Source organism: Halyomorpha halys, unplaced genomic scaffold, assembly GCF_000696795.3.
Source record: "Halyomorpha halys isolate HHAL.00 unplaced genomic scaffold, Hhal_1.1 Scaffold658.1, whole genome shotgun sequence".
Lineage (NCBI taxonomy): Eukaryota > Metazoa > Arthropoda > Insecta > Hemiptera > Pentatomidae > Halyomorpha > Halyomorpha halys.
Window position 1 is genome coordinate 659893 of NW_027110302.1, and position 14847 is coordinate 674739.

General features: G+C 30.8%; 1 protein-coding gene across 1 annotated transcript in view; it reads left to right on the forward strand.

Moving 5' to 3' along the window:
• LOC106685107 (zinc transporter ZIP1) overlaps nucleotides 1-9736 on the forward strand; it is a 21271-nt gene extending 11535 nt beyond the window's left edge. The window contains exons 2-3 of the mRNA XM_014427620.2: nucleotides 7591-7747; nucleotides 8206-9736. Of these exons, the coding sequence (XP_014283106.1) occupies nucleotides 7591-7747; nucleotides 8206-8508 (460 nt within the window). The 3' untranslated portion in view covers nucleotides 8509-9736. The remainder of the gene's footprint in view (nucleotides 1-7590; nucleotides 7748-8205) is intronic.
• The last annotated feature ends 5111 nt before the right edge of the window (nucleotides 9737-14847 follow it).

The window sequence follows — 14847 nt, forward strand, 5'->3', positions numbered from 1 at the left end:
CTTTAAAAATATTAAAATCATCCAATATTTATGTTAAATATCATCTCTCTATTTATCTATATTTTATATGATTTTTTTTTTTTTTTAAATTTGGACGGTAATTTTACATTTCTAGAATTTCGAAATTTAGACTGTTCCTTTCTGCGAGGGTTACTTACAACGAAATTTTATGAAAACTGAAAAGATAAAAAAAAATGAAGTAAATTATTGCATATAGGTCAAGGAAAGAAATAATAATAGATGATTCTAGGAAATAAGACAGTTGACTTGAATAAATGTAAAAGTGAAAGGTTACAATCGAACAGAATTAACTATATTACGTAAGTACATTAGGTACACAGTATCGGCATCGAACCTTCGGGCTCGTTAGGCCTTCATATTATTATTATTATTATTATTGTTGTTGTTATTATTATTATTATTATTAATTATTATTATTATTGTGCTGATGTATTCTTTTCCCCAATAATTGATGAGTAACATTTCCTTATTTATTGTTTTCATTAAATCCTTTTCACACTTTGAATTGTCGTGCGAGATATCCATAGCAGTTGACAAGAACTAGTTTACATGGTGAAGTGGAATTACTACAACAGCTAAGTTCCTCTCAGCCTCTATCTGTAAAAATAATAGCGACAGCTTTCTAGTTCCTGCAAGCTGAGATAATATTGTTTATCCTATCTCCGTAAGAGGATCTCAGGGTTCAATGTAATCTAGGTGTCACTTTTGGGTCAATGGGCTCATCTATAAACAGTTCCAGATCGTATATTACGGCTTATCTACCATTCATTTTTATTTTTATTTATTTTTTATAGGCGCTGTATACTTCATTTTGTTTACCTAGTAAATTCCCACATATCTGGAATCCACTTATCCACTTTATTTTTTTTAATTTTTGGGGTCTATAATTTTGTTCAGTTTAAACTACTACGAAATAATTTCAAAGAAAATGTTAAGAGAATTTTTGACTTTTAATTACGTAATTTAGGATTAATTTCGTCGCTTGTGCTGTGATAAATCATAAGTCCGAAAAAATTGACAATATATAAATTAATTTATTGTTTGAGACAGATTTGTTTATCAATTATAATAAAAAATATTCATTTAGTCTCACAACATCAATTTTTTTTATAACTCTTACGTTTCGGCCATTCTCAAGGATAATAGTGGACAGTGTTATCGGAATAAAATTACAATAAGTTAAATAGTGAATGGTAATAGGTTATTGACTAAGATATATTTTGACAAAGGCTGAATAGCCTACAACATTTTAATGGCAACTGTTAGCTGTGATAATATAAATAAGATCGCCTTGGCAACGCCCGAAACGTAGGCATTATAAGAAAATAAAAATATTGAAATTAAATGGAATTTTTTTTTAAATTGATAAAATTATAAATTTTCTTTTTCAATTATAACAAACTATCAACTTACTATTTAAAAGACATTTTTTTTTTCAACCATTTTGTAAGACACCTTTTTTTTACTTTGAAAATTTTATTTAGATATATATAGCGCACTTGCTCAGCCAGTGGAGGCTCACTACCAGTGATGCGGCAAGAGGGATCTTATAGGCTCTGCTCTACCCCTCACACGTGGAGGATAGAGTGGGCTCAGGGATCCTCAGGTCGATAAATATTTTATATAGGAGTGTAAATGTCACTAGAGATTCTTTTATTTTTATCATTATTTTATTTTATTTATTTATTTTTTCATGCACATAGTTTGATTATGTTCATTTTCTTTATCCTTCTGTTTGCATATATATGTTAAGAGAGATTTTATTTATTTTTATGTTGTTTTTTTTCCATTCTTATTTTATTTTATTTTAGTATGAATGTGATCATTCATCACTATTCCCTATTGCCCACAACGGTATGGCAGATTGTAATATCTATTAATAAATAAAGTATTTAAAAAAAAAATCTATAGAACGAAGCGTTAATTTATATTTGTAAAGTTTTTATTCGGATTTAAGAGGCATAACAGATATTTGAAGATTTTTTTCCATATTTTCACAGATTATCAGCATTTCAAGTTTAAATACTTGAAAATTTTGACGTTTTAATTTTTTTTTTTTTTACTTTTTCACTTGGGATTAGGAAAATTTAGATACAGAATCCTTTTTACTACTTTCATTAAAATTTAATAAATAAAATCAGATTCATTTGCAAATTTTTATCGTTTTATTTAGGAAATGTTACGGTGAGCTTGCGTCCGAATATTGGTAGGAACGTATAAAAAAAAAATGTACAAATGCTTGTTTAATAAAGGAAGCTACAAACGTCAGTAACCACACGCTTGTTCTATAATTTTGTATTTATTTGGCTATTACATTCTATTTACTTAATTTTGAATATAAAAAAGAACAAAAGAAAACTAAATGAGATAAAAGGAAACGTAAATGTCAGCAATAAAGGCTGAAGATGATAAATAAATACTACAAATAAATATTATAAATTCAACCTTCGTATTGAATTTTTATCTGAAACTATTTTATTTAATTATTTACATATATAATGCCTTAATAAATATATGAAAGGAATATGGTCCGGGTGCGGTCAAGAAAAACTCAAATAGTAGAAATATACTAATTTAATAAAAATTAGTATTTTGTTATCCATTTGTTACTATTACCCTTTACATTTACTATCTACTAGCTTTAATTTTTCTTATTATATCTTACTTTTTTACATTTTATACCCCTGTTATTTTGCACTTAGGTTTTTGTTTTCCTTTTGTAACTATGTGTTTGTATCTTTTTTAGCCCTGAAGAAGCCCTGCAACGTGGGGCGAAACGTTGGCTCATTAAATTAGTATATTTCTACTATTTGAGTTTTTCTTGACAGCACCCGGACCATATTCATTTCATCTTCACACACGGTCAATCAATAATCTTCCATTAATAAATATATGTTTGTACTATGTTAAATAAAAAATAAACTGCTTAAGTTAATTATTAGAAATGTATTTATACCGAATTTAGAATTTTAGAATATAAAATCTTAAACAAGAGTTAATTATCGAATTCATAGGTTGGGAAAATTCTTTAATTATTTAAAACACGGAGAGCACCAATATTCATCTGTTGCAGTTCTGAAATAATGTAAACGGAGAACAAACGTGTGGATCCAGTACAAGCGCACTTGTGCCCAAAAACCGACACTCAACAGTTCGCAAAAATATAGAAGTCAATCTATATAATCCATCCATGCACTTGCGCACGCTTGAAATTGCTATTGTTGTAGAGGCACCTTTAAATTCTCTCCTTACCAGAATTTTTGAAAATATGATTTAAATTAGCCAATGTATAAATCATTTTGAAATCCCTGAAATGTCGATTCCTCAGTTTGAAATATTAAACGCTGTTATTTTTTCTAACTTTTCCTGTTAGATCCCACGCGCGCATCAAGACGTGCCTTCTGCAAGAAGTGGAAGAACAAGTTGTTCTGTGTGTTTGGTCTTCGGACGTGACCCTTGCAAGTCTTGTAATCTTCCCTACGTGATCTTAGTGGCAAAAGGGTGCGTTGCTTTTATAAATATTCTTTGTTGTTCGAGGATGATTGTACTTCCGAGATATCATAGCATGCCTTTGGTGCACCCAGCAAACATCGAAAATTAAACTGAAAAATAAAATAAAATGTGGAAATATGTCTACATACGTATGTGAACATAACATGAACTGTAAAAAACATTTCTTTTACACTGTTCGTACACCTTTACTTCTTATTGTAATCAGTTTTCAATCGTAAATTTAATTGGATTAGATAAATTTGATGTTATTCTTTTTTTAATTGTCTAATATTTTCACTATTATGACTTGGCTAATATTTTGAAGGGAGCGCGGTGGCACCGCAACTATCTCCAAGGACACGGGATCGAATCCAGCTGGATAGAAAATTGTTTTCTGTTACACTGTAGCCGTAAGTCAATCCTGTGGGTTCTGGAGCCCTTCTGAGGTCCACTCACCCTCATAAATTGGTTAAAAATCTGGCGGTCGAGCCTTCTGACCAAATCACCTTGCACAACCGTTGGTCTGGTAACCCCTGATCCTTCATGGGTTGTAGCGGTAGAGATTTTTTTTTTTAATATTATAAAAATAATCTAACTTATTGTTCTCAAGTTGCGTCTAAATAGTTCAAGAACCCAGGAGGAGCCAGTTAATTCAGTGAAAACTTTGAATGGTTACGAGTAAAAATTGTTGAGTCTACCAAGGAATAAAAAATGGTGGATGTCGCAAAACTTAAAAAAATTAATTTTTCATTCAGTGATCTTTAAAACTACATATGATTCTTGGCAACCTAATAGAACATCGTTTAAAGAAGAGTAAATTTGAAAACAATATTAAACTAAATATTAGAATTGTAAAATTGAAGACTATATCTCAAAAACTATTAGTCGTACATATATCTGTCAGCACTCAAATTAAAGCTGGTTTAAAAGTAATAGTTCGAAAAATAGAAAATCAATTTATTTTAGCAAATATCATGAAAACTACTACTCCTACGAAGATGAACTTCATAACTTTATAGTGCATTTTGGCTTTAATTTGAGTAATAATTGACTGATGTACGTCAACTTGTTCCTGACTAGTGAGTGCATTTTTTACGAAATGTTGCTTTTTAAAAAACTAGATCTCGGGAACTATTAAAGGTTCCTAGTTAGTTCTATCAGGGCTCACATTTTATCAAATTAAGACTACTTTAAATGATGTTCGATTATACACTCAATTTACGTAAACAAAATTGAAAAATAATTTTTAATAGAAAAGTAGTTTTAAAATTTTTAAACTAATATATGTATTAGTTAGGGAGAGGGGTGGCTCAGTGAGTAAGGTATTATGCTACTAGTTTATAGGACCCGGTTTCGAAGCGCTGGCAGATAATTATTTATTCTTTTATTATAGCCGTGAGTCAACCCTGTGAGTCATAGAGCTCTCCTGGAACAAACTCAGCCTCTATAAAGTGGGAAAGAATCTGGTGATGGAACGTGATAATGAACAAACCTTTGTATATCCGTTATTATAGAAACTATATTTTGTACTGTACAGTACTGAAGTGTTGAACCACAGATAGTACAAGAACCCAAGAGGAGAAAAAAGGCAGTTACCTCACCCCAATTTTAGATTACTTTGATGAAAACTATGTGTAATTACTGGTCAAAATTGATGAGTCTGTTACGTTGAATAGTTCTCGAGATATAGGTTTTTAAAAAGCAACATTTCATAAAAATGTTGTAAAGGACGTACTGAAAGGTCAGTAGTTAGTGACTTTATTTTGAAAAATTTATATCTCAAAACCCATTTGACGTACTGATGTCTATTAGCAATCAAATTAAAGCTAGTTTAATGAGCTATGAAGTAGTTTATGATGTTTATCTTCATAGGAGTAATAGTTTTCATGAAATTTACTAATATAAATTGATTTATAGTTGTTCGGACAAATTTTTATTTGCCAAATTTATATTCATATGTGAATATCATAAAAACTACTTCCCCTCCGAAGATAAGTCTTATAAACTACTTTATATTAAGTTAAATTTCCTTTATTTTGAGTGTTGGCAGACATATGTGCGTCTTATGAATCTAGAGAAATATTTTTTTAAAAATCGAAAATTGTATACGAACAACTAGAAATTAATATTTTGTAAGTATATTTCCTCAAATATCATAAAAACTACTAGTCCTACAAAGATAAACATTATTAACTATTTTATAGTAAATTTAACTAGCTTTAATTTGAGCGCTGGGAAACATCTGTACGTCAAATGGTTTCTGAAATGAAGGTTTTCATAAATCATACGTATTGTCCGAACAAGTATAAATCAATTTATTTTAGCATATATCATGAAAACTACTATTCCTACGAAGGTAAAGGTCATAAACCTCTTTATAGTCCATTAAACTAGCTTTGATTTGAGTACTAATAGACATCTGTACGTCACATAGTTCCTGAGATATAGATTTCTCAAAATAAATTAACTAATTATTAATTTTTGAGTAGATGTTTAAGAAATTTTGCTTTTTAAAAGCTATATCTCGAGAACTATTGGACGTAAATAGCTCATTTAAGGCTAATATTTCAGCAAATTTACTCTTCTTTAAATAATGTGCTCTTAGGTTTTCTAGTGTTGTTGGTAGTTTTTAAGATATAGAGCTCCGAATGAAAAATTAATGTTTTTTTAAGGTTTTGAAACAGCCGCCATTTTTTATTCCCACAACCTATACTTTGCAGACTCGTCAATTTTGATACTACTACTAGTATAATACATAGTTTTCATTAAAGTAGTCAAAAATTGAGGTGAGTTTACTGTTTTTTTTTCTTCCCGGCTCTTGTACTATGACGCTTTATGGGTTGTGCTGGTACACATATTTTTTTTTTTTCCCATCTATAAGTCAATTGTAACGTTTTAAATTTGATTTTAGAGATATAATTATTTAGGTTATCAATGCGCATATCTTTTAATAATCAAATTGACAATAGGTATTATTAAAATATAATTAATTCTGAAGTGTTGAAGTGTTTACTTAAGATATTCATGTATCGGTCATTATATTAATTAATTACGAATACTTCAAAAATATTATTTGTTGATTAAAAAACAGTTGTTATTTCACGATAAATTGTTATGTAATTGATGCAATTGAAAAAATAAAATAAAATGATGCCGTTGCGTCGGAAGCGGAATATATGTAATATCTGAGCCAAACTTAAAATAATATTGAATAAAATTTTCAAAAAACAATTCTTACTTTCACGAAGCTATGTATATATATATAGAATATACAGTAAGGAGAAGTATCAGGATAGCGCAAAATTTTTTAGTAAGTCTATAACAACATTTATACACTATTATTATGATTGAATTATTATTTTCATTTCAATTAAATTCCGGTGCTATGCGCGCAGCACATAACTTTGCCTTACCAGTCTAATTTGAGCTGATATCAATCTTCGCTCGATTTAAAACAGTTATATTTATATTATCCTCTAAATTTTAAAAAAATCAATTTTGAAAATATTAAGAATGATTTAAGGAAGTTATCCAATCAACTGAAGAACTTAAATGTTAGATTAAGTAAAATAAAAAAGATTGATTATGTAATAAGTATGATGCTTAAAAAAATATATATAGTATTGAAACGAACTGACACACTACGCATGGGCCACACAGTCAAACTCGTGAAGACAAGAACTTTTATTTATGCTTTTTCGTCATAATCCATTACCTTCATGACTTTATTTGTTATATATTATAAATATTGTTATTTCTAAAATCTCTGGCTCTCCAACGGTATATAATACGTCAATATTACTACTCTTATTTTTCGGAGACGTATTTCCAACCTATAAAGTGTATAACAACATTTATACATTATTATTATCATTAAATATAACAACCTTTCCTTAGTAATATGATTATTAATTTTATTGTCACAGTATTCAATTATATGAACTATACTTTGAAAACACAAGTAACCTGGTAGATAAAGTATTTTAAAATACTTTTTGCCCAGGACAAGTAGAAAGATAGTATTTTTTTAAAACCAGTGATTTTTTTAAAATTTATTAAATATTGCTATTTTCTTAGTGAATTTAACACCCTCTGGACTGAGGGCACACCACTGAGAGCAGTTATGATCACGCTGGCTATATCGGTGCACCAAGTCTTCGAGGGATTGGCCGTTGGACTTGAAGGGCATTCCAATCAAGTCTGGATCTTGACTGGGGCTATAGCCGCACATAAGGTAAAATAATATTATATCATATATATATTTATTTATTTAATTATACATTTTTTTTTTGGTTGTCCGCATTTATATAAGTTTTATTAATTGAGTTTTACCGTGCAAAAAATAAATCTACTGAACGAATTAGAGTTCCCAAATCCTTCATAAAATCCTTAGTGTTTCTTGCTGTCACAAAGTGACCACAATATTCCATTAGATGCAGATTTGGCCCGAAATAGATATATAGTTCTTTTAATTCCAAAATCCTTACCCACAAAACTAGTTATTAACTTTTTATTCAAAAGAATCCTTGATAACTTTCCGAGACTTTTGAAAAGAAGATGGCCGCAAAGGATATTATCATGTTTTCTAATTCATAAATTATCACATTTAACTTTGTATTTTATTATTAGTTGTAAATTGCAATAAATAAATAATAAAAGTAAATATAATAATAATTCTGTTTCATTGCTTAGGCTGTGATCGCCCTGTGCATCGGGGCCGAACTCTCCAGCGCTCCGTTCTGGGGCGCCACCACACTCATCAGTATCTTCACTCTGGCTACCCCCGTTGGGATAGCAATGGGCATCATCCTCTCTGGGGGCACCGCAATGGGGCTCACCGCCTTCATCCTCCAAGGCATGGCCGCCGGCACCCTCCTCTTCGTCATTTTCTTCGAGGTCCTCCGTCCAGAAGGGAACGGCTCCATCAAGAACTACATGGCCACCCTCGTCGGCTTTATTGCTATGCTCACCCTTCTTTACTTCTTCGAGAGTTAAAGAGTCTTGACTCGAATTATTAATTGTAATCTGAATTTTGATGTATTCTCTGGGAAGATAAGTGAAAGTTTCGCAGTACAGGAATTGAGACTGTGATGTGTTTTAGTGTTAAGTGTTTAACTTATAACGTTAAAATAATCATCATTAATATCCTGATATTATATCTTAAAACTTTTAAGATACCATACTATTTACACATGTATTATATACCATCTGAGTGCAGTTCGCTTATCCCAAAGAAACGAGTGGAAAGTCAAAAGGGATATTATAATACTTTTTAGTAGAGTTTTTTTTAAATATATGTCTTACAATTTTTTGTTTTTCATAGTTCCTGATCTTCTTCTGATGATTAAATATTTTTGCTAAAGCTTGAATTACAGCATAGTTGCATTTTAAAGAGGTTTCTATTACAATATTTTATAATTTATATTAATTCGGAATATTTTCCAATCAATAACTAGGTAATGAGACACCTTTTTGGATTGAACTTACACTAAATCTAAAATGAAAATTTAATCATCTCTTAACTTTTACCCTCTTTGAGTATACTCCTAAAGGTGTAAGTTGAATCAAGGAGGAATTTGTAAGATTTTTCACAAATTCAAAAATTTATCTCGTTAGAAAATCGTTTATTTTTGATAACTCTAATTTCTCAATGAGGCAAGACGTTTTATATCCTTTCAATGATGTCCTTTTTACGATTTTTCGTAACATAACATTTTGAATTGATTGTAAACGTTAACAGGGTGAACAATACGTCATATAACGTCAGTCGTGGCACACATTTATCTTATTTATGTCAATATGTATTCTTTGGACAGTAAAACAACATTCCTTGATACCTATGTAAAAAAGTAAAAGTATGCAAATTGGATCTACAAATTTTTCAGCTAAGTCTTCAACTTATTTGAAAATTATATTTTCAATTTAAACTTACATAAATATATAAAGTGTAATATACTTTCTCAATTATTTTATAAATATTTTATATTATAATTATACATAAATGGTATTAATTTAAGATTTTTTTCCCCTTTGTACCATAATTTTTAAGCGATGAACTGATGAGTTGACACTTTTCTAAACTTAATCTTTTAGTCAAGTTTAGTGTCAATATATCACCAGAAAATAATAAGACTTTTGAATATCTGTTATTTTTTGTTTTTAAGTTAGATTGTTTACAGAAGACGTTTGTGATGAAGAAAATAAAATGCATTTATTATTTCTATATTCATTTATGTACTTTTGCTTCATCCTTAGCAGGATCTTAAGGGACCATGGTCAATCGGATTGACAGTAAAATAAAAAATAGAAGCTCAGATTGAAGGATAAGGCAGACTTTTCAGAATGCTATCCATAATCCATCTGCCTTAATCTTGCAATTTAAACCTTTTATTTTTGTATTTACTGTAATTATTGTTGATTGAGCATGTAGGGGTTCCTTTACATCATACTGCTGTCCAGTCAGTATTCTCAATATTACTATAAACGCTGACCACGCATACAAGAAAGTAGCTGTTATAATAGACTGTAATCATGTAACTTCTGTTGGTTTTTTTTATAAATAAATATTTTTATTAATTGATATCAAATCAAAGCAACGTGGGAACGGTTTAGTAATGAGTAAATAATATAGAATGTAATTGTATGTAATATTTTAATAATAAAAAAAATCCTTCACAAGATATTACCCCTTTCCAAAAGATCTAATTTCCTCAGCCCTCTCTTCAAATGTATTAACAATGTAGAAAAAGAGGTTACTCTAAATCCGTTTTTAAATCATGATATCAAAGTAACGAAAAAAAAAAAAAATTAAAAATAAACCTTCACCAACACACATTATCAACTCATAGTTTATAGCTTCTAATGAGTACCAGTACCAAAAATGAACACCAGGCTGCAGCACCTCGCTGGTCGCAGATTAACGCAAGATTCAATTGAACTAAAAATAAATTCAATTAAGTAGAAAATCCAATTAAATCCAAATCCAATTAAGAAGGTACTTAAGGGAAAGTTTTTTTTAAAAACACCCTGTCAGACTATTTCAATGAGGACCAGATGATATTAAACAGTATTTAATTCTACATTGACATGGTGAGTTAAATTAAAATCATTTTTGAGAAAATTGAAAAAAAATGTGAAAATTAGATTCTATAAAGTCGCACCCTATTAGTACTACCCTTCTAATTCATGTATCCTCTTCCATTCCAGCGCCTAAAAAGAAGGTGGCTACGAGCCCTGCTAGTGTAAAAACGTCATTAGACTGCTACCAATGGATAGTTCACTACACGCCTGTATCCCTCCATTATAATTGAGATCAAATTTACTGAATGTATTAGAACGTACAGTTTTGAATTTCAATAAATATATTAAATAAAAATATATATACATATATAAAAATATATATAAGTGGCACTTCCTTTAAGTCGACGTTATCAAAATATGTAATTTCAGTTTTTTTATGATTTTTTTGTTTTTGAGCTAAGCTAGTCACTGGACCATTTTGTTTTACTAAGGCGAACTCAAAACAAGTATTACCGTCCAAATCTCATGTTTGACATTTTTTGCAGTCGCGTTAGTTCCCTTTTGAAAATATCAAAAGTAGATAAAGCAGACCAATCTACAGAATATTTTTTTTTTTTTTTTTTTTTCGGCCAAGACTCCTATTGGAGTCCTATACTGCCTAACCATGGGTTGGGGGTCAAAGTTCTTCATTTTGTGGGACCGCCACTCAATGAAAAAAGTCAACGTCCCAGGCCGGATTCGAACCGGCACCGCCAATAGACATCAAATTGGTAAGACTGTGTCTTGACCACTGAGCTATGGGCGGCCCTACAGAATATTAGGTTGGTGCATATGAAATATCAGATTTTTTTTAAAAATGCAAATATTATCTTCCTGTTTTCTTTACGCTCTTGTTTTTGGCATAACCTCCTTTATAGTCTATCTATCCGTGGCGCTACAGCCCAGTTTGGACCTTGGCTTCCTCAATGAGCCTTCGCCATGTAGCTCAGTTTTGTGCGGCTGCTCTCCAGTTGCGGATACTCAGAAGTTCTCTGGAATCCCTAATGACGGCATCCTCCCATCTAAGCCTTGGCCTACCTCTTCCTCTGGTCCGATGCAGCCTACAGTCCAGCAACCTCCTCGGGATCTCAACCGCTGGCATCCGACGACATGGCCAGCCCAGCGAAGCCTCCCCAGCCTAAGTGCCGCATCACATCACCCTCACCGAACAGCTCAAAGACCTCCCTGATGGTTCGCCTCCTCCACTTCTCGCCTACCTTGACATCGCCAAATATTTGGCGTAGAATTTTTCTTTCAAAGACGAAGATCTCTTTTTCTTCAGCACTTGTCAGGCTCCAGGCTTCCGATCCGTAAGTGAGGACTGGCCGGATTAGTGTCTTGTAGAACTGCCATTTGGTGCGGCCAGTGGCAGCTCGACTACTCTAGTGCTTCTTGAGTCCAAAATAGCATCTTTTGGCCTTCATAAGGCGCTAGCTTGTTTCCAGGATGATCCTGTTATCGCTGCTGACTACTGAGCCTAGATAAGTGAACTGATCAACTCATTCAAACGTAGATGGACCCATCTTCATCTCCTTACCAACAGCAGCCACTATGCCAGGTCCAGCTCGCATGTATTTAGTTTTTCCCTGGTTAACCGTCATGCCTATTTCTTCTGCGTTTATAGCCGTACTGCCCATAAAATCCGATATTCCGGTACTTTTTTTTTGTATGAGCATAAACTTGGTAATATTGTTGCATAGCTTTACGAAATATAAACCAGGCGTTTTGTGAGAATACTGTTAAAGATCGAAAAGTGAAGTGTTAGTTTGAAAAAATTCTGGTGATTTTTCATTACAAAACGAACCGCGAGGAAGACCCAAAACCACCGCATACATCACATAAAACAGTTGCGACATTAAATGAATTGAAACATGAAGTTTTACAGCACCCAGCCTATTCACCAGATCGCCTACCGAGTTTAATTTTTTTAAACATTTAGATCCGCTTTTACGGGCTAAACATTATAAAAATGAAGTCTGCCTGAAAAATTTGATATCTGAATTTATTGGTTCTAAAGATAAGATTTTTTTTTAGACAGGCATCTTTGATTTAACGTCTCTCTGGGAAAAGCATATTGAAGCGAATGTATCATATTTTGATTAAATAAATAGCTTGTGAAAAAAAAATATGCAGTTTTATATATTCTTCTAGCTAACTAATACTATGGGTCGAATGGAGGATAGTAATTTGAATTTTTATTTTTTATGTTCATATTCACAAAATTCGGTGCATATTCTTTTGGATTTTGGTATTTAAATTTTAACTTTAGTTTTACCAAAGGAAATCTTAAATAACTGAATGATACACAATTTTGATCCACATTACTCTCAGCTTTTATTCTCAAACAACTCTCCAACGTTTCGGCCCTCAGGCCATTTTCAAGGAGACAACCTTAAATTCAGGGCCGAAACGTAGGAGAGTTTTTTGAGAATAAAAGTTGAGAGGAATATGGATCAAAATTGTGTATGTTAATAATGAAATAAACCACTCTCAAACAGTCATAAATAATTAACTGAATGATTTTAAATATTTCTTTACAATTATAGGCAGCTAATTTTTTAATAGTCTTAATTTTTAAAAATAATATTTAAATTAATTGTCTGATATTAAAAAAAAAGGAAGAAAAACATGTATACCGATACATATTAAATATATATTACATTAAAAAAAAAAAAAATCTGCAACACTACAACCCATGAACGGTCAAGGGTGCAGATCTTTGTAAGGAAGTAATGTAACTAGACCAATGGTTGTGCAAGAAGATGATTTAGTTAGAATCGACCACATGATTTTTCTCACTTCCTGAGGCTGGGTGGACCACGGAGGCCTCCCAAACCCAAAAGGCTGATTCACGGGTACAATGAAACAGAAAATGATTATCTGCCACACTCGGATTCAAACCCAGGTCCTTGGAGTAAATAACACAATGAATATATATTATATATATTTCAAATATACACTATATGATAAATTCAATATATTATATTGCTTGTAGAAAATATGTTCTATAGTCATTGCCCCTTTTCGTATTTATTCCGTTTCTGCATGGCATTGTAGTATTGCTGGTTGTGTATTCTTATCAATGAAGGCGCTTTATTACCTAATCAGCTAAGTCTATATTCTGAATTATTTTAATTTTCATCAAAATAATTGGTTTATAATAAATAAATAAATATATGTGAATTATTATATGTGAGGTATTTTTTAATATAGTCATTTTAGTGATAAATTACTCTTTTGAATAATAAAATCCAACACCTCTATAGTCTATTGTATATGCTGTGTGTCTTAAATAGAAAATATAATCCAGATTATTAACAACTGTATGAAGATGTTACAAATATTATTGAATAAATAAACATTGTACAAAATGTTCGGATTTCGATTATATATACTATTTTACTCTCCGCTATAACTTAAGAAATGATAAGGTAATTGATAAAAAAAAAATTGAGATCCAGGCAAATTAATTTTCTATTTTTTTTTTTAAATACAGTCAAAATTCATTTTATTTACTTAAAAGTTTCACAATTTTCATTTATCAAAAAATTAAGTTTTTCTACCATGAAATTTACCATTAGAGTTATTGACTGTCGTTTTTCTAAAATAAAAACACCACATTGATTTTGCAACGAACGCACACTGTAACAAACAATGGACTAAGCTGAAAAATTTTAATTTTAAATAGTCTAGTTACATTAAGAAACCTTTCTCGAGATTATAATCGTATAAAAATTAAAAAAAATGTATTCCTATTTTGATCAAATAACGCATACGTAGTATTGCAAACAAGATGGTGTCCTCGAAATTAGTTTCCTACCTGTTATCAGATCAATTCTTGCTGACTGAAGATATAGCAATGCTATTATTAAACAATCCATGAGGAGATAATATTAAAACTGCTCCTTTTTTTTTTTAAACAACTGCTAATAATCTTTTATAAATAAATAATTTCTTATTACATATCTTAAATTATTCTTTACTATGTCCGAATTTAATTTTTAAGTCCACAAATTTAATGCACCATAACCTAAAAAGCTCCCAAAACTCCTGGTCAAAATTTCTAAAGCATAAAGTTTATTGTGCTGTGTGCAATTTGATTTAAAGAATTTCATCGATTCAATTTTTGGGCTGAACATTTTTAATGATTTTAAATATATTAGTAACGAATTGATTCAGATAAAATTAAATTGTAGCTATTAAGGTAGCTGACTAATTTTTTTTTTAAATATGGACTTACGCCACTTTCAAAATTGAATTGCTCATATATTAGGT